The sequence below is a fragment of the Coregonus lavaretus genome, assembly GCF_964263955.1.
Source record: "Coregonus lavaretus genome assembly, chromosome: 35".
Lineage (NCBI taxonomy): Eukaryota > Metazoa > Chordata > Actinopteri > Salmoniformes > Salmonidae > Coregonus > Coregonus lavaretus.
The window spans coordinates 8,403,840-8,431,832 of NC_140022.1; the positions used below are offsets into that span (position 1 = coordinate 8,403,840).

General features: G+C 44.3%; 2 protein-coding genes across 2 annotated transcripts in view; both read left to right on the forward strand.

The window, feature by feature from the left end:
* LOC311109546 (striated muscle preferentially expressed protein kinase-like) overlaps positions 1-15,016 on the forward strand; it is a gene marked incomplete at both ends in the record, with an annotated part of 49,151 nt that extends 34,135 nt beyond the window's left edge. The window contains 18 exons of the mRNA XM_084152469.1: positions 1,498-1,555; positions 2,618-2,695; positions 3,069-3,241; positions 3,372-3,398; positions 3,676-3,828; positions 3,988-4,099; positions 4,219-6,874; positions 7,930-8,073; positions 8,235-8,351; positions 8,675-8,842; positions 10,922-11,044; positions 11,899-12,063; positions 12,234-12,936; positions 13,124-13,363; positions 13,519-13,742; positions 13,890-13,965; positions 14,074-14,223; positions 14,788-15,016. Coding sequence (XP_084008595.1) covers positions 1,498-1,555; positions 2,618-2,695; positions 3,069-3,241; positions 3,372-3,398; positions 3,676-3,828; positions 3,988-4,099; positions 4,219-6,874; positions 7,930-8,073; positions 8,235-8,351; positions 8,675-8,842; positions 10,922-11,044; positions 11,899-12,063; positions 12,234-12,936; positions 13,124-13,363; positions 13,519-13,742; positions 13,890-13,965; positions 14,074-14,223; positions 14,788-15,016 — 5,596 coding nt within the window. The remainder of the gene's footprint in view (positions 1-1,497; positions 1,556-2,617; positions 2,696-3,068; positions 3,242-3,371; positions 3,399-3,675; positions 3,829-3,987; positions 4,100-4,218; positions 6,875-7,929; positions 8,074-8,234; positions 8,352-8,674; positions 8,843-10,921; positions 11,045-11,898; positions 12,064-12,233; positions 12,937-13,123; positions 13,364-13,518; positions 13,743-13,889; positions 13,966-14,073; positions 14,224-14,787) is intronic.
* Positions 15,017-17,495: 2,479 nt separating this feature from the next.
* On the forward strand, positions 17,496-27,981 carry LOC311109905 (carboxy-terminal domain RNA polymerase II polypeptide A small phosphatase 1-like). Its single transcript, XM_084152920.1, has 7 exons — positions 17,496-17,828; positions 21,752-21,897; positions 22,709-22,810; positions 23,406-23,462; positions 24,012-24,104; positions 24,683-24,868; positions 25,291-27,981. Exons 1-7 carry the CDS (start codon positions 17,765-17,767, stop codon positions 25,417-25,419), a joined length of 777 nt encoding a protein of 258 aa, XP_084009046.1. The 5' UTR covers positions 17,496-17,764; the 3' UTR covers positions 25,420-27,981.
* The last annotated feature ends 12 nt before the right edge of the window (positions 27,982-27,993 follow it).

The window sequence follows — 27,993 nt, forward strand, 5'->3', positions numbered from 1 at the left end:
GAAACGTTTGACCCAAGTTAAACAATTTAAAGGCAATGCTACCAAATACTAATTGAGTGTATGTAAACTTCTGACCCACTGGGAATGTGATGAAATAGGCCTCCTGTAGCTCAGTTGGTAGAGCATGGCGCTTGCAACGCCAGGGTTGTGGGTTCGATTCCCACGGGTGGGCAGTATGAAAAATGTATGCACTCACTAACTGTAAGTCTCTCTGGATAAGAGTGTCTGCTAAATGACTAAAATGTAATGAAATAAATAAAAGCTTAAATAAATTATTCTATCTACTATTATTCTGACATTTCACTTTCTTAAAATAAAGTGGTGATCCTAACTGACTTAAGACAGGGAATTTTTACTACGATTAAATGTCAGGAATTGTGAAAAACTGAGTTTCAATGTATTTGGCTAAGGTGTATGTAAACATCCGACTTCAACTGTATGTCTACATTTATTTTGCAACACTTGTGCATGCAACGCGGACGGTCTGGTCAGCATGTAAGAAGCCATATTACAAGAGATGAAAAGTTTGAATATAACATATTCACTGAGCCAGTATTGTATTGGTTGCATCAACATTCTTTCCCTGTTAATCCAACATATCTCATCTATGTAATAATGTTGCATCAAAACTAAAGCCATCAATGACCTCAATTTAGCCAAGATTTAAACCAAAAACCAACATCATGTTTCCTAGAATTGTTTGTTTTCAAATTATATTCATTTTTGTTTACAGCTAGATCCAATATGGATCAAAATATGGCATTGATCCTACGTCTTTGCATAAAAACCTCTCCATGAACACACCAGAGCCAAGAGGCTTCTTCCCACCTTGTGCATGAGAGAGAACTGCTGCATAACATTAATCTAAATGTCCTCTCTACTCCCCTGGAGGCATGACTGAACCGTAGCGCTACTTTCTCCTGACTCATCACAGATTGGTTACATTACCAGGAGACGCGATGTGTGGGAGTTTGGTTCATATATTATTAAAAATGTAATTCGCCTCCCACTTGGACTGTAGCGATAAGGTTATCACCATAGACTTAGATAGACATCGCATCATTGTCTCTGTCCCATTATGGCGTCTGTGAGAGCATGGGCAGGGCCATTGAGGCCATCTCCATATTTGAAGAAGTCTATTTTCTTAATCTACTACTTCTGTGAGTTGATAAACAAGCTGAAAGGGTGTATACTGCCACCTGTACTGTGTTGTTTGAACAGGTACAAAGCCAAAGTTGGCGATTTACTGCCACCTGCAGTTATGGAATGTTTGCTCACGAGTATAATTCATTGGCTGATCCCTTCTGATGACCCGGATGGAATCATGTGATCCTTCCTTAACCCATAGGAAGTCCCAACCAGTTGACTACTTCAAAATGGTGAAAGTCCTCAATGGCGCTGCCCATTATAAAATGGGATTTTGGGCACTAGAGTCCTCTATCTGTCTCTATGGTTATTAAACACTATACCTATATTCTCCTTAACTGCTGTGTGAAGATGCCATGAGGAACTTCTGGACCGGCTGACCAAGAAGACTACCGTCATGGAGTCCGAGGTTTGCCTTGGCCTGTTTGTCTTATGTTTGAGTGTGCTCTGGATTGCATGGAAAAATCAACCATTTTAATCTAAAAACATACCGAAATTCAGTGAAATCATTTTTTTATTTACATGTTGAACGTACAAGAATATAGAATGTAGAATGTAGAATATAGAATATAGAATATGGAATATAGAATGTAGAATATAGAATATATACTGAACAAAAATATAAACGCAATATGTGACAATTTCAACAATTTTACTGAGTTACAGTTCATATAAGGAAATCAGTCAACTGAAATAAATAAATTAGGCCCTAATCTATGGATTTCACATGACTGGGCAGGGGCGCAGCCATGGGTGGGCCTGGTAGGGCATAGGCCCACCCACTTGGGAGCCAGGCCCAGCCAATCAGAATGAGTTTTTCCCCACAAAACGGCTTTATTACAGACATAAATACTCCTCAATTTCATCAGCTGTCCGGGTGGCTGGTCTCAGACGATCCCACAGGTGAAGAAGTCAGATGTGGATGTCCTGGGCTGGCGTGGTTAGATGTGGTCTGTGGTTATGAGGCCGGTTGGACGTACTGCCAAATTCTCTAAAACGACATTGGAGGTGGCTTATGGTAGAGAAATGAACAATAAATTATCTGGCAACAGCTCTGTTGGACATTCCTGCAGTCAACACGCCAAATGCACGTTCCCTCAAAACTTGAGACATCTCTGGCATTGTGTTGTGTGACAAATTTAGAGTGGCCTTTTATTGTCCCCAGCACAAGGTGCACCTGTGTAATGATCATGCTGTTTAATCAGCTTCTTGATATGCCACACCTGTCAGGTGGATGGATTATCTCGGCAAAGGAGACATGCTCACTAACAGGGATGTAAACAAATTTGTGCACAACATTTGAGAGAAATAAGCTTTTTGTGGGTATGGAACATTTCTGGGATCTTTTTTTAACATTTTACATGTTGCGTTTATATTTTTGTTCAGTGTAGAATGTAAATTATAGAATGTAGAATGTAGAATATAGAATATAGAATGTAGAATGTAATAAAGGAGATGTTCTGTTCTGCAGATCCAGTCAAGTATTCAGCAGGTGCTTGAAGGGGTCAGCTACCTTCACCAGAAAGATATTGCTCATCTTGATATCAAGGTACATCAGATTCCCACTGTGCAAGGGACACATACAGTATTTTAATCACAAGCTATTATATAACAGATACTTCTGTGATTATCAACTTACTTAATATAACCAGGAAAGAATATAGCAAACCCCCAAATACATATTACTCAGATACTGATGTATTTTCCTCGCTCAAAACATGTACACTAAAATGAATAACATTACACAAATCAAGTCACAGTTTTATAATAGTTTTACATAGATCAAATAACAGAGGATGGTCTCTAATGCGCATTTTATTTGTATTCGGATTTAAGAATATTAGCATGAAAATCTGTTGCCAATTGTATGGAAACCTAGTTTATGTTCTGAATAATTCCCTGTTTTTCTCCACCCCACCCAGCCTGAGAACATCCTAATGGCAGGCCGACACAGTGACAAGATCCGCATCTGTGACTTTGGCAATGCCGTCAAGCTGGAGACCACTGAAGCACACTACTGCAAATACGGCACTCCGGAATTTGTTGCCCCGGAGATTGTTAACCAAACGCCGGTCTCCAAGGCAACAGACATCTGGTGGGCACCTGGTCGGGGGGAAACTCTCTCCTTTAATCTATTTCCTGATTAATCGTGATTTTATCGCTCTCTCCCTCTCTCCTTCATCTTGCCCTCTGAAAGTAATTTCTCTCTCTCTCTCTGTTCGCAGGCCTATTGGGGTCATCACTTACCTATGGTGAGTGGTTAAGGTTCTGGTTGGGCTGAGAACATGATAAATGTGTCTGGTCGAGATATTCTTAGAATTCAATACACCTTTTGCCATTACATTTCTTTCTTTATTGAAGTGTCAATCTTGAAATGTAATGTTTCTCCACAAAGCAAAACACCAATGCATATCACCTGCATATTGTTTGCATATTGCCACAGGCTTCAATTGACCCAATTAAAATGGACTTGACAGCAAGTAAACAGTCTCAGTAAAATAATATTGACATCATATATTTCCCTTCTAGCCTGACTGGTGTGTCTCCTTTTGCTGGGGAGAACGACAGATGCACCGTCCTCAACATCAGGAACCAAAATGTGGCTTTTGAGGAGAGTATGTTCGCTGACCTCTGTAGAGAGGCCAAGGGATTCGTCATCAAACTGCTGGTGGCTGACAGACTGTGAGTGTTATTGATGATAATGCCTTTGTATAAATTGATTCAAATGAATACCCTTATATTAGGAATACAAACAATTTCAATTTCAACACAAAAGAAGAATAGAAAATAAGTATTTGGGGCTTAGTGTTTCAACATCACGATGTAATGTTTTACTCTCAGGAGGCCTAATGCTACAGAGAGCCTTCGCCACCCCTGGTTCAAGACTTCAATAAAAGACAAGAGCATCAACACAGCGATGCTAAAGCAAGTCTTATCTCGAAGACGTTGGCAGGTAAGGCATTCATTATTTCTGTAAGGAGTACATTGATTAATGCACTTCAATGAATCCCTTTAAGTACCTTCCAAATTACTCCTTTTAACACTGTCCATTTTCTCCCTATCTCTACCCAGCGTTCCCTCATCAGCTACAAATCCAAGATGGTGATGCGCTCCATCCCGGAGCTTCTCAACGACTCGTCCAACCACATCTCCATCGCTGTGGCCCGTCACCTCAAAGAGGGCTCGCCCCCCCCCTCCTCATCCTCCGACTCGGACGAAGATGTGGACGAACTCCCCTTCATCCCCATGCCCCTGTCTATGGTGTTCTCCGGCTCCAGGGTCTCCCTCAACGAGATACCAGGGGAAGAGGACATCACAGGACCGCCTTCCAGGTCCAATGGGATGGTGGAAGGGGCAGGGTTAACCCGGCACAGGGAACAGCCCATAGAGGAGGTGGTGTCCAAAACGGAGGCCAAGGAATTAGGAGGAAGCATAGGAACGAGAAAAAGGGTAACAACTGAGGAAGATGGTGGGTCTTCGGACGAGGAGAAGACTGCGGTGAAGACGAAGAGAGTCCCCCTGAAGAAGGGTTCCAGTGTGGAGGAGGATGACACGCAGACGAAGTCCAGGAGAGCGACGATGAGGAGAGGCAGTTCAGCTGACTCGGCCTTGCTTCTCCACATCGAGCCAGAGGAGGGGGCTGTGGAGGAGGGCAAGGAAGACAGCGGCCAAAAATGCCTCAAAAAGGCTATTTCCATGGAGCTACCCAATCGGAGCCCCAGCCCTGGGGCAGCTAAGATGAGCCAGGAGGACTATGCCCTCAAACTGGAGCTGATGAGACAGAGGCTGCTGAGGGGAGGCAACAGCAAAAGCGGCCTGCGAGGTCCCCTGCTGGAGACCCTGGGAATGGACGACGAGAGGCGAACCTCGTCCCTGGACCGAAGCTTGAGGAGATCCAGGGTGGGGGCGCCAGAGCGGTCGCTGGCCAGAGCAGCCTCTACCGAAAGCGCAATGGAGGACACACCCAAAACCAAAATGCTCCAGAAGAGTTCCTCTTTCAGTCAGGGAGACTCGGAGCCAATGCCCCTGCACCGGCGGTTCGGAGCCCCTTTAGAGATCCCCACTAGCACATCTAGCCAGAGCGGAGCAGAGAGGAGTGACAGTGCTAAAAGGACCCAAAGCATTGAAAGGAACGCAGAAGTCCTCCAAGAGGCCAATTCCATATCAGCAATTACGGAGCAGACCAGGCTGGAGTCCAGACCTTACTCTCGTGGGCCCTCTCCTGGGCCCTCTTCTGGGCCCTCTTCCTCCATACAGCCCACCCCAGTCACAGAGGACCAAGGAGCGAGGGAAGAGAAAGAACCAGAGGAGAAGAAGAAGAGCAAGTCTGAGGAGACCTCTGAAAGAGATGAAGAGATGGACAGAAGGACCAAAGCACAGGAGAGGGTTGACAGACACGACTCGAAGAGGGAGCTTTCCCAGGGCAGGTCTCCTACTGTGTTAGCTCCTGTGATCGTCATAGAGGAGGAGGACACTGAGGAAGATGAACAGAAAGAAAAGCAGGAGATAGAGTTAAAGAAAGAAGAGGTAAAAGCAAAAGGTGGCGATTCTCCAGGGGTTCCACCTAAAGAAAAAACGTCTGCGTACGCCAACGTGATGCAAACCATTGTAGTACCATCTGGGAAATCTGACGGCAGCCGGAGATCTCAATCTACACCTAGCCCCACATTGCCTGAACACCCTGCCGTCTTCGCCAAGGTGGCCACTGAACGCCCAACCAGCCCAACCATCTCGAATAGCTCGTCTACGGTCCCAGACCGCCCCACCACCCCACGCCAACCTACCACACCACTGAGAACAGATATCAAGGACATCGACTCAGAAGAAGTCTTTGAATCCAGGTTCAAGAAGCGTGAGTCATCCCTGACCCGTGGGCTCCGGAGACTGACCAGGACCAAATCAGAAGAGAAGTCCCCGATCCTTCCCCGTAAGGCAGGCGAGGGGGAGGAGGTATACCGGCCGGGGCGTCTGGGGGCGCCGCTGGAGATGGTGCCCCAAGGATTGCAGGAGAAGTCCAAGTCCGTCCAGGACTTGAGGGAGGTGGACAGAGACACAGGGTCCCTGGGCATCATTGGACGGTTGTCCATGCGCACGAAGAGGACCCCGTCCATAGATAAAAAGGAGGAGAAGTCAAAGGAGGATGAGCCTGCGGCCAGTAAGCGCAGGGTGTCCTGGGCCATAGGCCGCAGTAAGAGTCTGGACACGACACAGCTGGACAATATAGAGGCTCGGAGAGAGCAGGAGGCAAGAGAACGCAAAAAGATGGAGGAGTCGTCTGTCTTCGCCATGCGGCGGAAGTTCGAGAACAAAGTAGCGGGCATCTCAGCCAGTTTGAGGAGCAAGTCAGAGGAAAGGAAGGAGGAGAAAGAGGCCAAGCGACGTGTGGAGGAAGAGAAAAGTCGGAAAGATGCAGAAGAAAATTATCTTAAGAAGGTCAGCGATTCCCCCGTCTTGGCGATGAGGAAGAAGTTTGAGAACAAGGTGGCCGGAATATCTGGGAAAGTCCGAAGCCAGTCAGAGGAAAGGAAAGAGACGGCGGAGGGAAAGAAAACTCCACTGTTTTCCCATCATCGACATTGCCAGTCTGAGGGAAGAGGTCTCAAAGAGATGGGGATCCCAGAGAATCAGCTAGCCAAACAGACAAACAAAGAATCCAAAGCGTCCAAGGAATCCATTGGGTCTGCGTCAAGCCTTCATTCCGAAAAGTCAAAAAGTCAAAAGTCACTCAGTAAGTAGCTGTTGTTGTATATATATATATATATATATATAAAAAAATCTAATATCAATTACATTGTGATATTGAATATTGAAGAAAAATATTACTACTAATATTTATCTTGGTATATTATACTGGCTAAGATGGCATTGGCAATTTCCATCAAATATCAATCAAATTTACTTTTTACATCAGTAGTTGTCATAAAGTGCTTATACAGAAATCCAGCCTAAAACCCCAGACAGCAAGCAATGCAGATGTTGAAGCATGATGGCTAGGAACAACTCCCTAGAAAGGCTGCAACCTAGGAAGAAACCTAGAGAGGAACCAGACTCTGTGGGGTGGCCAGTCCTCTTCTGGCTGTGCATAGGACAACCCTTTTTGGTTCCAACTCTCGGGAAAGGGTTCCATCTGGAACCCAATAGGGTTCTACCTGGAACCAAAAGGGTTCTTCAAAGGCTTCTCCTATGGGGAAAGCCGAAGAACCCTTTTAGGTTCTAGATAGCAACTTGTTTTCTAAGTTTAAGAGTACATGGCCACTAAGGCCAGATCATTCTTCAAGATGTTCAAACGTTCATAGATCACCAGCAGGGTCAAATAATAATCACAGTGGTTATAGAGTGTGCAACAGGTCAGCACCTCAGGAGTAAATGTCAGTGGGGGGGGGGGGGGGGGGGGGGGGGGGGGGGGGGTTGAAATAGCAGGTCCGGGGAACAGGTCAGGGTTCCATAGCCGCTGGCAGAACAGCAGAAACTGGATCAGTAGCACAACCAGGTGGACTGGGGACGGGGACAGCCAGGAGTCATCAGGCCAGGTAGTCCTGAGGCATGGTCCTAGGGCTCAGGTCCTCCGGGAGGGGCGAGAGAGAGAGAGAGATGGGAGAATTCGAGGGAGCACACCTTAGATCACAGGGCACCAGATAAGACAGGAGAATTACACCAGATAAGACAGACTGACACTAGCCCCCCCGGCACATAGACTATTGCAGCATAGATAATGGGGATATTAACTCACCTCCTCAGGTTCGTCTGTCTCAGCTGTTTGCCATTATGTCTTGTCCTCCACAGCTCCAGAGACTGACCGGCGGTCGCGGTGGGACAGGTGGGGTCTGGGCAGGAGCAGGAAGGACAAGACCCCCTCTCAGACTGACCTCCCCTCAGCCAAAGATGAGGGCCCATCAGGTAGCCTGCAGTACTCCCGCACTTCCTCTAGTACTGTCTGCTAAATTCGGCAGTCAGTTGCCTTTATGTTGAATGTGCCTACAGAGTTGGAGTTTGATAATGAAATAGAATAGCTGCACACTGCTTTTACGTACTCCGTTTATTCTCAGTGTTCATTATTATTATTAAGCCACACCCTTGTGTTTTCCCAGACTTCCCTCCTGTGTTCCACATCAAGCTGAGGGACCACGTCTTATTGGAGGGTGACCCTGTCACTCTTAGCTGCCTCCCGGCTGGCAGCCCCCAGCCACAAATCACCTGGACTAAAGGTAAGAAGTCATAGAGCTGACAGACATAACACTCTTTGGAACAGCGCTGTCTAATAAAGCATTACTGTAGGAGCTGCTGCTGAAATGTCTGTAGTTGCTTGTGTAGGGATGTGTCATGTTATCATAACTCATCATAGCATGGTGCCCTGTGTGAGCACGACTTCCTGAACTTGTGTTTATGTTAGAGATTGCTCATTATTTCTCGAAAGTTTCTCATCGAATACTAGATAAACACCTTTTGAAATAGGACTATAAAATAAAACATTACTTTACAGGCTGCCACTGTGTAATTCTTATTGTTGCTTGGGTTTGCTTGTCCCCAGATAAGAGACCGCTGGAGATGGACGACAGGATGAACTTGATCTCCTGTCCAGACGGAAGGCAGCTCATTACGATCATGAAGACCAGCAGGAGGGACGCAGGGCTCTATGAGTGTGTGGCCAATAACCCATTAGCCAGCGTCACCAGCTCCTGCACACTGTCCCTGGCCTGTGAGTAACACGTTACCTACAAGAAAATGTTATTTTCAATGATTATCCTGTCATTTAGATTTGTGGAGAAACAGGAAAATACCAGTTTTTGAAGCCGTTATCTTCATGTGATATTCTAATATCCTGGACCTGTAAAATCTGTTGGATTCGCATTGCTTACACAACCTTTAGTGTAAACATGGCATTTACACTGAATCGAGAAAGGGGTATTTGCCCTTCATTCTAAGCAAAAACATGTATTATTCATCTTTACGATGTGATGAACCTTGAAAGGTTTTAGGTAATAGGATTTGTATTCGAGTGTGAATGCAATGCATATTAATGGCATGGGCATAAATATTAATGTAGTATACGGCTGATTAAACTAATGGCTTTTTGCCTTGAATTTACAACCTCTTTATAATCATTCCAAGAGGAGAGTGCTGCTTATTACAAATGAAAAGATGTCATTCGCAGGTTGTAATCTGATGTGTCAGAATCAAATAATCAACTGTCACTCACAGTCCATCTAGCTACTACAGATTCCGGATCTTAATTTGATCCAGTTTCTCACTGCAGTAAAATAATCCTGCAGCAACAGGAAATGTGAATTATTATGTGAATTATAATTAATTGTAAAAAATTGTAGGGGTTGATAAATTTTTCGTTAAGACAAAAAAAGTCTTGACATTTTAAAGTGTAAATTTTAAACATTAGAAGCCTTTTTTTAAATTCCTGCAACAACAGGATGATCAAAATAAGATTTGGCATCTGTAGGTTCTTGTCCAGACAACAGGCTATAAATAACAATATCAATAAAAATGTCAAATACCCTTCAGCAAAACGACAGAACAAGGTGGCTTTCCAGACACTTGATGGCCTCTCGCTCTTTTTCAGGTGTCAGACTCAACGTGCTACATTTCAGTTAGATTTTCACAGCTTCAAATTGAATTGCTCTGGCAACACTGTCTGGGCGTCTGCATTACTAATCCCGTCTGCTGATGCTATCTGTCTCCATTTATCATCAATCTGTTGGGTGAGAGATTCCCCAGACTGCTCATCTTGTCTGAGGCCTTGACTAGATCAGTCTCAGCTGTAGGCCTCCTTCATTCAAATGCATCATGATATCAGGGTGAAAAGCTTCTAGTGTTGTGTATGGTTTGAGTTAAGAAAATTATCAAACCCATCTCTGTGTTTCTCCTCTTTCCATCTACTCTCTCCATCCTCCCCCTCTGTGACACCCCACCCCATCAAAACACTCCCCTTCCCCAAACCTCCCCCTCTGTGACACCCCACCCCATCAAAATATGTGACAATACATTTTTTTTTTATTCAAACCTCCCCCTCCACCATACCCAACATCTCCCTCTAACCTCCTATCACTCCTAAACCTTCATCACCCCTCCACCCCAACTTAATTTCCCCTCCACCCCACCTTCATCTCCCCTCCACCCCAACTTCATCTCCCCTCCACCCCACCTTCATCTCCCCTCCCCTCCACCCCACCTTCATCTCCCCTCCACCCCAACTTCATCTCCCCTCCACCCTTATCTTCATCTCCCCTCCACCCCAACTTCATCTCCCCTCCACCCTTACCTTCATCTCCCCTCCACCCCACCTTAATTTCCTCTCCACACCACCTTCATCTCCCCTCCACCCCACCTTCATCTCCCCTCCACCCCAACTTCATCTCCTCTCCACTCCCCTTCATCTCCCCTCCACCCACATCATCTCCCCTCTACCCCCCCTTCATCTCCCCTCCACCCCACCTTCATCTCCCCTCTACCCCATTTTCATCTCCCTCTACCCCTTCTTCATCTCCCCTCCACCCTCCCTTCATCTCCCCTCCCCTCCACCCCAACTTCATCTCCCCTCCCCTCCCCTCCACCCCACCTTCATCTCCCCTCTACCCCATTTTCATCTCCCCTCTACCCCACCTTCATCTCCCCTCTACCCCATTTTCATCTCCCCTCTACCATATCTTCATCTCCCCTCTACCCCTTCTTCATCTCCCCTCTACCATATCTTCATCTCCCCTCTACCCCACCTTCATCTCCCCTCCCCTCCACCCCACCCTCCTCCCCCTGTCACCCCCTCCAGGTGTCCCCAAAAGGCCAGGCACGCCGGAGGTTCCCCAGACATACAACAACACAGCCCTGGTGCTATGGAAACCAGCCGACACCAAGCCCCCCTGTAGCTACTCTCTAGAGAGGAAGACAGAAGGTGGGTTGACATTCATCTCCTTGCCTGGAGTCCAAACTGATGTGCTCTGTGTCACGATTGACACTGAGAATATCCATCTGGATTCCAGGCTAGTCATCTCTATAAACTCAAGCCGAATATTAATATTTTGTTTATTTTACAGCCCGCTTCACCCAGATGTATTATCCTTATTGACGGTTGGATAGGAAACACCTTTGGCTGTCACTTTAAACAGTGACGTAGGCTACTGTGCAGTGAATAACTCAAACACTGGGCAAATAGTCACAGTACAAACTGGCCATATAGACCACAATTGGGCCCTATTTCATCACGCTTTATAAGTCATTATGGTCTCATAATACGGTGAATCATTGTAGAGCCTAGATCATTAGGATTGTATCAAAGTGTGAATAACATGAATGTTAATATGATTTCAGGAATGATTGAATTCGATGGCTTCATGCCTTGTATTACCACACAGTTACTGCCAGGCTCGGCTTTGGATGATTGTTTTTCTCTGTGTTTGTTCATTGGATTGTGCCTCACTATATCCTCATTACCATGCGGATGTCCTTCGGTTATTCCTCTGTATCAGTTGTGACTATGACAGATCATTATGGCTCCACATCACCTTCGTGTACAACTGATATTATAAACAAACCGCCTACATAACCTTCATCCGTTCTGTCATCAACATTAAACACTATCGCCACCTTGTGTGAATTAGAAGTACTGCAACAAATGACAGTGGTGTGTAAAGTCTAAGTGATGCATATAATTTTGTGAATACGATTGAGGGGTATTTGACCATATTGATATAACATAACCCAATTGGCACTCATATAAATTAAGCATGATTTTCTTTCTCCTTTTAGGTGATGCAAACTGGCTGATCATAGCGACCGGTGTAGCTGACTGTTACTACAACGTCACAGACCTGCCACCGGGGGGCACCTTTAGGTTCAGAGTGGCCTGCGTCAACAAGGCTGGACAGGGACCTTACAGCAACACATCGGACAAAGTCAGCCTGGACTCAACAGGTGCTGAAACACACCTTTTGGACAGGGGGTTAAAATTCAGCAAATTGTGTTAAATTGGGTCAAAAGAGGTGGTAAAGAAAGTTCTGCTGTTTTTTCTGTATTGTTGCATATTTGTTTCACAAAATGGTTCTGATAATCTGATATTGAAGAGAGATTTGTTTGCTTTGCAGTAGGCGTATCCTCTCCTGCGGTGGCCATTGTGAAGACCATCCCCTCACCTCCCTTCCACCCTGCCCCATCGGCTACCACCTTAGTGACTGTTATCCCAAAGGTCAAACCAGTAGTAACGCAACCTCCCAGTAAAACTGTGTCCACTGTCTCTCCCTCTTCACCCTCCCTTACACAGACCTCTCTAACCTCCCCTGCACCCTTCCCTGCTCCCACCGCAGCTCTCTCTCCCTCTACACATTCGGCCCCCTCCAGCCCTGCCACCACAACCCCTCCAACTGAACCCCTGACGGTCACCCCTGCCACCCCTCCAACTCTCCCCTCCCTGCCTGTAGTCAAAACCCCTCCCTTCGTCCTCCCCAAACCCCAGAGTCCTGTCAACGTGGTCCCCCCCATGACCCAAACCCTGCCCATCTCGCCCCCTCCCCCTCTTGTCACCCCTCCTTCCACCCCCACCAAGCCCGTCATGGCATCCGTTCCTACCTACTCCCCTGCCGCCACTGCCCGTGTGGTCCCCACCCCCCTCCCGGCCCCCTCCTTCTCCCCCCAAGTGCTCCAGGTCAGCAGTCTGAGCCCCATAGGGGAGGGGACGGGCACCCCTGTTCGAGGGACCCCCACGGGCCGCACCACACCCAAGCCGGGTGAGACCGCTCTACGACAGGGAGTCCCACAGAAGCCCTACACCTTCCTGGATGAGAAAGCCAGGTGACTGAGACGTTAGAGATGTGCTCAATATTTCTACAGCTACAGTAGTACATTATTACACTACACAGTATTGCTATTGCTACTACTGGTACTACTTATAGGGTTATTCTAGGTCAGGGAAACTGGCTTCATGTTTAACCACACATTATTTGGTAACTAAACTACCGTATTATCTCTCTCTGGACAGAGGGCGGTTCGGTGTGGTCCGGGAGTGTCGGGAGAACGCCACAGGATACATCTTCATGGCTAAGATCGTTCCGTACGACCAGGAGACTAAGAAGTCCATCCTGCAGGAGTATGAGATCCTCAAGTCTCTCCACAATGACAAGGTCATGACCCTCCATGAGGCCTACGTCACCCCACGTTACCTGGTACTGGTGGCTGAGTACTGCACTGGCAAGGAGCTGCTGCACAGCCTTATAGACAGGTGTGTGGAGCATGACGCTCACACACACACACACACACACACACGTACACACACATACACACACAGAGTTGCACACTGCGCTCAGCTGTGCTCTACAATATATCTGTGGAATAAATCTATTTTAAACATTTCTGTTGTATGTTTTTCCTGCTAAGATTCCGTTACTCGGAGGATGACGTGGTGTGCTACCTGGTCCAGATACTTCAGGGGTTGGAGTACCTCCACAACAGACGCATCCTCCATCTGGACATCAAGCCTGACAACGTCATGGTCACCAACCTCAACGTCGTCAAGATCGTAGACTTTGGCAGCGCTCAGAACTTCAACCCTCTCTCCCTCAAACAATACAACAGCAGCCTGGGCACACTGGAGTATATGTGTGAGTTGGTAACACTTTATTGAATTTACCACTGGTATTTGGAATTGGTATCCGCCAAGTACTTCTTGGGTAATAAGCTGTTATACTCACCTTGATCACTACTTTCCTCTGAACTCTCTCTCTCTCTGGTCTTTCTTTGCTGAAAAGCTCCGGAGATGGTGAAAGGTGATGTGGTCGGCCCTCCAGCTGACATCTGGAGCCTCGGGGTTCTAACCTACGTCATGTAAAGATACAACTTACTCATTTCATAGTTACTATTGTCATCAGTCTTAGAAGTTGTGTGATTTTTTCTTCTTCTGAACTCTCATTGTCTATGCCATTTTTTGTTCAGGCTTAGTGGTAGGCTTCCCTTTCAGGACAAAGACCCACACCAGACTGAGACCAAAATCCAGATGGCCAAGTTTGACCCGACCAAGCTCTACCCCAACGTGTCCCAAAGTGCCTCGATGTTCCTCAAGAAGATGCTGAGTAGCTATGCCTGGTGAGTGCTTCAAAGAGTAGCTACATCCCGAGTGGCGCAGTGGTCTAAGGCACTGCATCGCAGTGCTAGCTGTGCCACTAGAGATCCTGGTTCGAATCCAGGCTCTGTCGTAGCCGGCCGTGACCGGGAGACCCATGGGGCGGCGCACAATTTGCCAAGCGTCGTCCAGGGTAGGGGAGGGAATGGCTGGCAGGGATGTAGCTCAGTTGGTAGAGCATGGCGTTTGCAACGCCAGGGTTGTGGGTTCGATTCCCACGGGGGGCAGTATGAAAACTAAAAAAAATAATGTATGCACTCACTAACTGTAAGTCGCTCTGGATAAGAGCGTCTGCTAAATGACTAAAATGTAATTATCTTGTTTGACAAACCAGCCCCAGTTAATAAAGTGTCTCAGAGTAGGAGCGAGGATCAGTTTCGCCTTTTAGATCATAATGAATAAGATTACATGGAAAGTGGGGTCATGATCCTAGATCGGTACTCCTACTTTGAGACGATTTATGAATACGGGCCCTGGACTCCTGTGTTCTGATCACTGATTGGACAATGTGTTTTATTGCCATGCAGGGCCCGTCCAAGCACCAAGGACTGTTTCACCCACGCATGGCTGCAGGACTCGTACCTGATGAAGCTGAGGAGACAGACACTCACCTTCACCACCACCAAGCTGAAGGAGTTCCTGGGGGAGCACCATCGACGTCGCACCGAGGTCGCCACCAAACACAGGGTCCTCCTGCGCTCCTACTCCAGCTCAGCTTCTCCAAACACATCCACCACACCAAACCTACCTAAGTGAAGGCCTATGACTTATGTCAGTGTTAACTAGAGGTAAGGGGGATGTGTGGTGCCCAACAGTGGGCTCCATGATAGAGGGAGGACTCTGAGTCCTCATCCCCCACAGAGTGAGGCCATGCCTGGGTAAGGTATGGGAGTGGAGACTAGAGCCAAGAGCATTGCACCAGCCCACAGACTGCATGGAGTCTCATTCTACTGAGACCTAACAGAATGAATCTCAAGGGATGGTGAACCACTTGGACAGTTCATCAACTGAGATATGAATCCAGTTGTTGGATTGTTGGACAGCACGGTTTCAAAATATTGAGTTATCGTTTGTTTTTTGACCTGGCACGATTTGTTTCTGTTTCAAGTCTACTGTCTGCTAGTACTTCTCTGAGCTTGCTATCGCAATGTGGGTAAAACTTTTAAATATATAAAACAGGACATTTGGTTTGGAAAATTCAGTCAATAAAATTAACCTGGAACACACATTTTTGTCAGTTTGATTTTAGAGCACAGCCTTATTTCTGCGTCCTTATATTTGGTGGTGATTATGTGAATGTACCATCATTTATGCTGCTAATTTATGTTGCATTTATTTACACATTTCAAAAATGCAAAACCAAAAAGAAAAAAGTTTTTGTTCATGAAATTGTATGTGACCTGTTTACCTTTTTCATGTTAATTTATTTGCATGTGTGCTTTTTTTCCTTCTTCTTTTGGGTGATTTTCTAAATACAATGAAAACAGTGCAAAAATATTGCTCACCATTGTAATTATACTGTTCATAGATACAGATAATGAACCTGTGGATATAGTAGAGTATCTTAGTAGTCAGTGGCGCAACCAGATGTCCTGTGGTTGATGCTGAAGCTAAACAATAGTGCGACTTCATTGTTGAAAACGGGCAGACTTTGATTATGTAGATTATATAGTCCTCTATTGGATTTGTCACACCTCATCAATGTCATCACTGCACCAATGGCTGGACTAGCCATCTACTGTTGATTGATCAGGTTGCTCTCAGCTTGTCCACCAGTCAGTTAGTGACTCAATTCTGCCTATAATGGGTCAATTGACAAACTTTATCATGTAAATGGTTTGTCCTCATGGCTTACTCACAGATTATGCGCAATGTGTATTCTGTTAATTTATTGAACTATTCATATCATATGATTTTGGGGCACTTTTGTCCACCAGTAGGCTTACTGTACAAAATGGACATAGGTGCCATGAAGACAATATACAGAAAGTCCTTTTTGGTATACAGAAACTCTTGTGTATTACTTTTGTTTTGTATGAATTTGGATGGTTGAAGATTTGTAAATGTTTTCATTTGCAGTGTTTATAATGTGGAAATGGTTTAAAATGTTTTTATGAAATAGTCTGTAATAAACTATTGATACAATTGCAAAACACACATTCTCATTATTCTTCCCTTTAAATTGAACTAAAGCGGTTGTTTCGACAGTGCATGCACTTGAACGACATTCCCTATCCTTTTCCCCTCGTCAGTCAGTTTCAAGGGTTCCCTAACTGGGCGTTCCTTTGCGAATATAAAAAGTTGTACAGAAGAGTACAGTAGTACTCTACTACTCTAAATTGTAAACATTCGCAAGGGGCGAATATAATTTCAAGTGTGCGAGAGAGGAGAATATAAATCACATTTATTTGCATGAAATATTAAATACTTTCTGTCAATCAAGCTACAAACGTAATCAAAAGTGTAGGCTATGACGAAGATGGAAGTCAGCGAGGAGGATTATTGCCGAGGTAGAAGTAGAATGCGGCGTAGTGTTTTAAAACTATTAACAGCTTGTGGACAGCTTGTTCTCTGTCATTAAAATGTTTCAAGTTCCATTTTGAAAATTGATCTTTGTTTCCTTGTTACTTATGATGCGTTCATACACAAGTGGGAAGGTGGTAATTACCAGTTGTGAAGTCGTAAATACTAGTTGCGTGCGTTCAAGTTTCGAACTGGGAAATACCGCCAAAATATTGAGGTCATTAATTATGGCTTGTGATTGTTTTGGTATTTTTTGCCCATAAAAAGTCTGCCAGAGCTGCTTTCACTTTCTAAATAAAAAAAGATGAACAGAATCAATTTTGTATCAACAATTTGTATTTTGTTCTTACCATAAGTAACAACTACTGAAAATGCCGCCATGCTTGCTGTCTTTTTTGTTCACAAACTACGTCAGAGAGGGGTGCAAGTGGGAAACTCGGAGCACAGGGATGATAGACGAGTTTCCCACTAGTATTACCAGTTGGAGGGGCGTTAAATTGGATTCTCCCAGTCATATCCTGGTATTTACGAAATTACAAGATGTTATGAACTCAGAATTACAATAGGCCTGTAACTTGTGGTTCAAGGGACCGTCGTAGTCTGTCGAGTGCTCTTGCAAAAGTGGACTACCACGCTCGGTGCACAATCATACAGTTGTGTGCCACTTTAAAAGGAATGGGAAGCCTTGAAACCGCCGAGTTCCATGTTTGTATCTTGAAATTGAGAGCGGAGTTGAACTCCATGTTGAAACAAAGTTACCAACTGTCTTTTAAATGTATATAACTTTTATTTGTAGCTTTTATACCGATCTGGTACTTCATTGAATAGCCAAGAAATGTAATCGTTTGGATGCGTAATGTATTTAAATAGTGTTTGCGGTTATGTAACTTTGTGCACATTTATAATTTAATGTTCCTAGTCAGCGAACAATCTAAAACGGCACAAACGGTTTAGTTTCTGTTGTGGATAAAGTCTGGTGTAATGGACCCCCAGTCCTCAATAATCACGCAAGTTAGTCGCGATGAAGAGTCGATTAGAGAGAAGGGTAAGTTTTGGAGAAAGTTCTCAAGATGCACGTCACAGTTGTTTTGCACCACACTCAAAACTTTTCACAGTTAGCTAGCCTAGTTCGTCCTCCATTGGGTGTTGTTTGCAAAGACGAGGACAGTGTTTAGGAACCGAAACGAAACTGTATCAAATCTGCAATCGCCTGCTACCATCGTGTGACCACAATGAATTGCAACAACTAAGCATCAAATGGCAACAGTGTTGTGATAAGCGACGCAACTTTTTGACAGGCAAGGTTACTGCAGTGAGGACGAACTAGCCCACTCAATCAAATCACGTAACCTACAATTAATTGACGAGGCTGCAGTTGCTGTCTGTCATAGTCTTTTTCATAAAAAATGGAACTCTTCTGAAATAACTTGTTGAGAGTTTTAACATTTAAAACGCAGCTGTGTATTACATTAACCCTTGTTCTAGAAGACTGGCTAACATGTTTTAGGGGTGGTGCGTTCTTGAAAAGCTTTCTGCTGTTATGCAATCAAGAGGACTGTGCCGCTTCAATAGCCTACCCTAGTATCCACATTATAATGACCCATTCAAAACAGAGATTAAGGCCTGCCCACGCACCTTGTACTTCCTCATTGGCAACATAAAACTCTCTGGATGGCGCAGTTAAACTACCGCCATAGGCTATATGAGAAATGCCATGTTAGTTTGTTCTCCACCACTTGGTTACAACGTTGTCGGAGTGGTGGCTGTGTCTCAGTGGTAGACCTCAGAGAAGTCTGGAGATGATGTCAAGCAAGTTTGAGGGCAAGGTGTGAGGTGGCACCAAGTAGCAACTGGACATGAGTGACCGTAATTAGTGTGTGATGTAATCGTACCAGGTAGACTGTAGTTTTACTTCCTGGTATGATCTCCTCTATTTGCTTGATGTTTTGATAACACATTACTATACAGCCATTCTCAGAGAAGGGTTTATGTTGCAGTGTTTCCCCTATATTCAGAGACACACTTTTAAATGGATCTAAACTCAGCAAAAAAAGAAACGTACCTTTTTCAGGACCCTGTCTTTCAAAGATCATTCATAAAAATCCAAAAAACTTCACAGATCTTCATTGTAAAGGGTTTAAGCACTGTTTCCCATGCTTGTTCAATGAACCATAAACAATTAATGAACATGCACCTGTGGAACAGTTGTTAAGACACTAACAGCTTACAAACGGTAGGCAATTAAGGTCACAGTTATGAAAACGTAGGACACTAAAGAGGCCTTTCTACTGACTCTGAAAAACACCAAAAGAAAGATGCCCAGGGTCCCTGCTTATCTGCGTGAATGTGCCTTAGGCATGCTGCAAGGAGTCATGAGGACTGCAGATGTGGCCAGGGCAATAAATTGCAATGTCCGTACTGTGAGACGCCTAAGACAGCGCTACAGGGAGACAGGACGGACAGCTGATCATCTTGCAGTGGCAGACCACGTGTAACAACACCTGCACAGGATCGGTACATCTGAACATCACACCTGCGGGACAGGTACAGGATGGCAACAACAACTGCCCGACTTACACCAGGAACGCACAATCCCTCCATCAGTGCTCAGACTGTCCGCAATAGGCTGAGAGAGGCTGGACTGAGGGCTTGTAGGCCTGTTGTAAGACAGGTCCTCACCAGACATCACCGGCAACAACGTCACCTATGGGCACAAACCCACCGTCGCTGGATCAGACAGGACTGGCAAAAAGTGCTCTTCACTGACGAGTCACGGTTTTGTCTCACCAGGGGTGATGGTCGGATTTGCGTTTATCGTCGAAGGAATGAGCGTTACACCAAGTCCTGTACCCTGGAGCGGGATCGATTTTGGAGGTGGAGGGTCCGTCATGGTCTAGGGCGTTGTGTAACAGCATCATCGGACTGAGCTTGTTGTCATTGCAGGCAATCTCAATGCTGTGCGTTACAGGGAAGACATCCTCCTCACTCATGTGGTACCCTTCCTGCAGGCTCATCCTGACATGACCCTCCAGCATGACAATGCCATACTGCTCGTTCTGTGCGTGATTTCCTGCAAGACAGGAATGTCAGTGTTCTGCCATGGCCAGCGAAGAGCCCGGATCTCAATCCCATTGAGCACGTCTGGGACCTGTTGGATTGGAGGGTGAGGGCTAGGGCCATTCCCCCCCAGAAATGTCCGGAAACTTGCAGGTGCCTTGGTGGAAGAGTGGGTTAACCTCTCACAGCAAGAACTGGCAAATCTGGTGCAGTCCATGAGGAGGAGATGCACTGCAGTACTTAATGCAGCAGGTTACTTTTGATTTTGACCCCCCCCCCCCCCCCCCCCCCCCCCTTTGTTCAGGGACACATTATTCAATTTCTGTTAGTCACATGTCTGTGGAACTTGTTCAGTTTATGTCTGTTGTTGAATCTTATGTTCATACTGAGGGACTGGTTTGGAATTGGGCCCCTCTCTTGAAGATACACTACGCAGAAATTGCTCCACCGTTTCCTGGTTGCCAAAATTCTAACAGTTTGCCTAATTTCAGTTTATGTGACACAACAAGCACGTATAGTGTAGGGAATCATTGTACCATCTAAACCGCTGTGAAATATATTTTCCATAACCAAAAACATTGTATTTTCAGCTGTTTGATGCTGGTGTATAAAACCGAAATTAAGATGCAAAAACACAACTTAAGAACGGGAAGCATAGAAATAGCACACATAGAACAGATCTACCTCTTCTTAGACTTGCTTTCAATGAGAATGACAGATTTATAACACACATTTCTATGTGAATGTGGTCGCCCAAAACGTTACGTATTGTAGCTTTAAAGGATAGAGGTAATGGATTAGACGTATCCATGATGAGGCCCTATTCCCAGGCCTGTCTCTGCTCTCTGTACCTGTCTTGTTGTGTGTCATCTGATCCTGCCGCGTTGGTGGTGGTGGTGGTGGGCTGACTCAATGTTTCCCCCTCTGATATTCCCCCGCATTTCCCCTTCCTGTTTTGGTTTGGCCTGGACGTGGCAGTGGGCAGAGGAGGGTCACAGGTCTGGAACGGGCCAGAGAAAGGGGGGAGAGCGAAAGAGTTTGTAACACGGTCACGTTGCGAGTGAGAGAAAGACAGGGAATAAAAGGGAGGAAAGTTTAAGGAAAACATTTGTCCCTTTTCTGATTGGGCAGAAGTTTGCAGAGAGCGAGTAGTGAAAAGCTAGAGCTTTGTTATATTAAACAAAAAAGTAAAGTCAGTTTAGTCTTAAGAAAATGTTTTAATCCAAGACTGGCAGTCATAGTCAGACAATGCTTAGGAAAAGAGATTCAACATTATAATACATTGATTTAAGTGGCTACTCAAACTGTCACTGATTTTTAAAGTGACATGTCCCTCATTACTTTCTTAGCTATGTTTGCATATTCCTCATTGAAATATTAAAGCTGCACAATAATGTATCTCGCCTCAAGGACATTCCTCTCATAACTAATAACTAAGCAAAGTCTATTTGATCTGTTAATAGTTTTTATTTCAAACCATTGGGGAAAGGGCATCAGGTTGAAGCGAAATGACAGAAATGAGGTCAAAGACTAAAGATGCTATACATGAAATAAATTATGCAGGAATGAACTTGAAAAACAACCATTACTTCACCTACATTATTCATTTACATTACATTTTAGTCATTTAGCAGACGCTCTTATCCAGAGCGACTTATTCTTTGGGCATACAGTATATCTACATAAATAGGTTGTTCGCATTTGGACAAATCCCAACTCGGGCTACAGGAATTTCCAGGCATACATACATTCAATCGACATAACCCCACAAGTTACGCAAGAGTTCAAACTACAGCACGCACGTGTCTCAAGTTAACTCGGTGCATGAACCAGGGAGAAATGAGAGTAAATGGATGCTGGAAGACTGTGTGACTGACGGCTGGGTGGCCCCTTTTTTCTTCCTTCTTCCAGGTCCCCCACCCTCGTCGTCTAAGAAGCCCAGGAGTCGAGGCCTGTTCCACAGCCTCTTCTGCTGCCTGTGTCATGATGAGGCAGAGACCCCGCCGGTCAACAACAACGCCCCGCTGCTGGTGGAGGAGAACGGGACTGTCTCCAAGGTACGTACCACTCCTCTCTTTAATGGTCCAGGGATGGTTTATACTGTATGTTTATGGTTTGCATAGTTCCAGGTTAATGCTGTGGTCTAGTTTGTATGTGCAGTGTTTGTGTAGGTCCAGGTAAATGCTGTGGTCTAGTTTGTACGTGCAGTGTTTGTGTAGGTCCAGGTTAATGCTGTGGTCTAGTTTGTATGTGCAGTGTTTGTGTAGGTCCAGGTAAATGCTGTGGTCTAGTTTGTACGTGCAGTGTTTGTGTAGGTCCAGGTAAATGCTGTGGTCTAGTTTGTACGTGCAGTGTTTGTGTAGGTCCAGGTAAATGCTGTGGTCTAGTTTGTACGTGCAGTGTTTGTGTAGGTCCAGGTAAATGCTGTGGTCTAGTTTGTACGTGCAGTGTTTGTGTAGGTCCAGGTAAATGCTGTGGTCTAGTTTGTGCGTGCAGTGTTTGTGTAGGTCCAGGTAAATGCTGTGGTCTAGTTTGTACTTGCAGTGTTTGTGTAGGTCCAGGTAAATGCTGTGGTCTAGTTTGTACGTGCAGTGTTTGTGTAGGTCCAGGTAAATGCTGTGGTCTAGTTTGTACGTGCAGTGTTTGTGTAGGTCCAGGTAAATGCTGTGGTCTAGTTTGTACGTGCTGTGTTTGTGTAGGTCCAGGTAAATGCTGTTTGTGTATTTATGACGTCATGGTAAATGTTACAAACTAGGACTCGACTTGATGTTGGTGTTTTTTTAGGTCTATGTCACAGTGTAGTTTGTATTTTACATGTATCATGACAAATGTTAGTTTGTGTATGTTAATTATGTGTGTGGGGTTCAGGTCCAAGTCAGACCGCTGCTGCCTCAGGCCAAGTCAAAAGACGCAGGGAAGATCTGTGTTGTCATAGACCTGGATGAAACACTGGTCCACAGCTCATTCAAGGTAAGACCAGGAATATACCGCCGCACCGTTTACAGTAGTAGTATTATATAGTCACATAGATGCATTTTCCCATCATCCATGAGCTCTAAAGCTATTGGTGAACTTTGATACCATTGCTGTAACGTAACATTTTGCATTTCGCTTTTCTTAAAAATGTTCCTATCCTCGCAAATGCTATGGACACAAATGTTTTTGTGTGCCTTTTTGCATCTCATGTTTTCTTGTTATGGAAGGAGATTTTTCCCCTCTTGTGAAAGCATGACATCATCAGGCAGTAATGTCCAATTGTAATGAGAAACACTCTGAGAGTGAGGAAAGAGATTCGTTTCTCCACAGTATTATTGTTGGCAGTCACAATGACATTACATCTTACATTTGAGTCACTTAGCAGACGCTCTTATCCAGAGCAACTTACAGTTAGTGAGTGCATACATTTGTCATTTTTCATGACATCTGTCATTGTTGCCACTTTCACACTCGAGACTAGCTGGTTCTTTATTCTAAATATTCTAAATACACACGGTTGCTCTCAACGTGTTTCATGAGTCTTTAAAGTGGTTTGGTTCAAAATAATGTATCTTTATTATTCCCACAGCCGGTGAACAACGCAGATTTTATCATTCCGGTAGAGATTGATGGAACTGTTCATCAGGTGAGCCTATCACTACGCATGGAGATGAGCTGAACTATCACAGACCATGAAATTGATTGAAATACATTTTCACAGACAAATGCCATCGGCCTCTACCTTTCCATGTTAAATCCGTTGGTATTGTCAAGGTATTTTATGGCTCTCTACAATACTGTATATCTGTATGTTACCCACTACCCAGCCAGTAGCCACTTTCCCCAGGTTACCATGGCATCTGAGGCCTTGGGTTTTCTACCACAAAGGGAACGTTGAAGTCATGGTGAGAGACTGTCACCTCCTACATGGTTCTGAAGTTGGAGCCAACAGTGTATCTTGGGCCTGGGCCTGATTCAAGTAATCCAGGATAGGTTTGTTCAGAAAGGTAAAGCCTATTCTGCATGACTTGGTTCAGGACTATGACCCTCAGCAGCAGAAGAAGAAGAAGTGAAAGACTGCTCAATGCATCTGAGTGGGGGGATGTTTATCTTTTGGAATGAACAAGAGGGGAAAGCAAAATGTATTTGGTTATTTGTTTAGACTTGAAACTTACCAAACATTGTATCCATCCAGGTATATGTGTTGAAGCGACCTCACGTGGATGAGTTCCTTAAGAGGATGGGAGAGCTGTTTGAATGTATTCTGTTCACAGCTAGCCTGGCTAAGGTGAGGACAACACCATGTCAAACCAGCAAATTACTCAATCAAATCAAAATACGTTTGTTTTAAAAGGCCCAGTGCCGTCAACGTGATTTTACTGTGTTTTATATATATTTCCACACTGTGTGGTTGGAATAATATTGTGAAAATTATGAATGATGCCCTTTTAGTGTAAGAGCTGTTTTGAAAAGACTGCCTAAAACTTTTGTCTGTTTTGGTGGGATGGAGTTTTGGCCTGCCTGGTGACATGGCCAAGCAGTACATTAGTTAATGGACCAATAAGAGAGTTCCAAACCTCACTGCCAATAACAGCTAGCTTTCAGTTTTCCCCTCCCCAATCAGACCACTCCCAAAGAGTCCTGCTTGAGAAATTGCCCTTTACTATTTGTTTCATTTTGACCATTTTTAATTGAAAACAATTATAGTAAGGTACTTAATTGTTACCCAGAAATGATTTGATATTGAGATAAAAACGTCTGCATTGGACCTTTTAAAGGCTGGTCAAAAGCTGCAAAACACAGGAAATCACAAATGTAACATGTTTTCCTCATCTGATACGGACAACCCTATGTGTGTTCCTCCAGTATGCTGACCCAGTGTCAGACCTGCTGGATAAGTGGGGTGCGTTCCGCGGCCGTCTGTTCCGTGAGTCGTGTGTGTTCCACCGGGGGAACTACGTAAAGGACCTGAGTCGTCTGGGCAGGGACCTGAACAAGGTCATCATCATAGACAACTCCCCAGCCTCCTACGTCTTCCACCCAGACAACGCTGTAAGAACAGCTCTCTTCCTCTTCCTCCTCTTCTTCCTCCTCCTCTTTCATCATCCATTACTTTAAAAAAAAAAGATGGCAGATGTTGGCTGGCTGGCTTTATTGAACTTTAGTTATGTGAAAACGCTTTACAATTAAAGTATTATTACTATCTATAAACAAATAATATAAGTCTATAAACCTTTTTATGAATCATTTATAATATATACCAGGTAGAAGCATGACTTCGTACCACTTGAAGGAAAGTGCCATTAACTGCCTCTATAGCTCTGCATTCTAACTAGCTCACTGTAGTTCATTGGAACCAGAGTCTGGCTCTCGTTGTAACTAGCTGTATGACCGACTCTGGTGCCTCTCCTTTGTATCTAGCTCATTGTAACTACATGCATGTCTGACTCGTTCCCTTCTGTGTGTGTCTGCAGGTGCCTGTGGCGTCGTGGTTCGATGACATGGCCGACACAGAGCTGCTGGATCTAATCCCCTTCTTTGAGGGGCTCAGTAAAGTGGAGGACGTCTACACAGTGCTCAGGCAACAGAGGGACTCCAGCTAGCAGTGCTGTCAGTCACCCTACCCCTCTTCTACCGCCATCTACAGGACAGACAGAGAACCGCAGGCTTAAAGCGTCTTCACACCAACCTTACACCCCCCCAGCCAACCGTCCACCACATCAACCACAAGCCTCTTCACCTCCCAGCCCAACCCTCTTCTTCAACCTTCCAGAACCACGCTAGTACTGCCCTCTATAGGGAAAACTGAGGACTTGACCCTCCAAAACACGATCTACCATCCCTCAACCACAGATGGGCTTGTGTAGATTGATGTTGTGGGTTATAATGAGTTAAGTTTTTATACAGTGCCTTTCATCAAATCTCATTGGAACTTACAGGACAGTCAAGTAGAGGGAATCTACAGCGTTCTTCAGAATGAAGAAAATACATGTAGCAGGAAGGTAAGGGTAGCGGAACCCCCAGGATCCAATCAGAATCAGTTCTACAACGTGGGGTTGGAGTCAATGACTTCAAGTTTCAGGAAGACCGAACAGTTCTGGAATTCTGTATGGAAAAGTAAATGATAGCTGTATGAATGGATATTTACTACTTTTAACACTTGTTTTTAATTTTATTCACTTATTTCCTCAGAGACAATTTAACATAATGTTTTTAATAGGCAAAGCATTGGCTTTGTGTAAGTCAATAGGTTTTACTTCTTACATCGCTCAGCTAGTATCATAATGACAATACTTGTTAAGGGGGACAGAATCATCGAGAATGACATTACCCAGTTACTGCATCTATGAAAACGTTCCATGTCCCCTAATCATATTTGTTTGTTTAATTTAGTTTTTTATTAAAACCATAGGAATATGTGCGATAATGTGCCAGATAACATTTAAACGGGGTAATGGACTCGTTTCATAACAAAGACCGTAGTGGGATGACTGAACTGCACCTTAAATTACAATATAATCTTTTAGGATTTTTCGGATTACAATGTCTCCGGACTATGGACCTCAACCCAGACAGACTAAATGTTCCAGCTCCGACACGTGGACACACTGCCAGTACCAGTCAATGACATGGAAAACCATTTGGTATTCTGCAAGAGGACCTGGATATACTGTTTCAATGTATTTATATCAGTGTATTGGAAAAACAAATTTGAATTTAGTCCAAGCAAACTGTTGGTTGTCCCTTTGCTGTCGTAACAATGCTACATCCATGGAGGAGGGCTGGGTGATTTATATTGTGAATACCGATATGGAGCCACATACCGATATGGATTTTTACAATACTGTCTATAACAGTGTTTTGATACAGTGCTATATTAAATGAAAGGTTCTACAAATTGGACTACTTCACTGTCAGTTTTGTCCTAGTTTGGTTGAGTATATAACCATTAGAATGGAGAAAGCCCATTAAAATCACTAAGAATTCATTTGTTGCCATTCTAGGGTCATGCACTATTCATAAAACATATTTAGAAAAAAAAAAAACGCCCAGCCCAGCCCTACCATGGAGGAAAGGTGCGTGTGTGTGTGTGTTGGTGATCTGGTTTTGACAAGCACACTTCTCCCTCCTAAATGTTTTATCGGAAACAGTACTTGAATACTTTCCCTTTTTGATGACATATTTTTAAAGGACTGCAAATACTATGCTTTTTAGACTGTAGGGATGGGGTAGTTTGGTTTTTAAACTTCATAAGCTTTTGATACAAGGTAGGGCTATATTAATCGGTACTTACCTGGGTTTGGAACAATAGAATAATTGTTATTTGTAAGTTAAAAACTAAGAGATGGTCTATCAGGAAGTGAATAGGAAGAACAAGGTGCATTGTAATGGATTGATTCATATTGTTTGATACTGTTTTATGAATGCATGGGGGGAAAAGACACTGTGTTGGAGTTGACTAAATGCCTACTAAAATACCTTGTGAAATAAGATGATTCAGAGTTTAAATGACCAGTAGACCCATGATAACAGTCAATCTATCAGTATTAAGAGTGCCTGTGTCAATCAAGTTCGATACAAAATACATTTGAAATCAGTTTTTGATTTTTATTCATCTTTTTCCTTTGGCAGGTGGGTTGGCTTTTTGTTAGTATTATCCAAAGGAGGAACAAAAATCACTGTAGTACAAATCCAGAATGTTGCAGGTGCTCTCTTTAACAATGCATTAATGGCTAAGGAATACCAGAAAATACCTTTTTAGATTTGGCATCTTTACTGTACACACACACACCCAATAGGAACTGGGCGAATCCTGGTTTGAAATACAAGCCACCCCCAGACATCTAGATAACATGACCTCTAGATATGATTTACACACATTATAAAGGATTTGTTGTGTATCTCAAGGCATGATTTCTGTCATAAAAACTCAGTAGAGATATTTACTGCAACCGCCGTAGATCAAGTCCCTTTCAACAGCTGTGGGGCTATTTCCTAGTCATTCACAGTGCTTTGGAAAAGAGAGCTTTCTATCACCATGGGGACCTTTACCTATTACTGTACCTCTTTTTCCTGTATTGAAACACATGAAATAATATATGCATATATTATACACATATATGTATATTTTGTTTTGCACTGTAATAAAGCAAACAAAAAGGAAATTAATATATTAT

What these genes read in the sequence shown, in the direction of transcription:
- LOC311109905 (XM_084152920.1), top strand. Translation starts at nt 17,765, where the DNA reads ATGGACCCCCAGTCCTCAATAATCACGCAAGTTAGTCGCGATGAAGAG. An exon ending in TGGTCCACAGCTCATTCAAG is followed by an intron (nt 22,811 to 23,405) that starts GTAAGACCAGGA and finishes TTATTCCCACAG; the next exon opens with CCGGTGAACAACGCAGATTT. An exon ending in TCTTCCACCCAGACAACGCT is followed by an intron (nt 24,869 to 25,290) that starts GTAAGAACAGCT and finishes GTGTGTCTGCAG; the next exon opens with GTGCCTGTGGCGTCGTGGTT.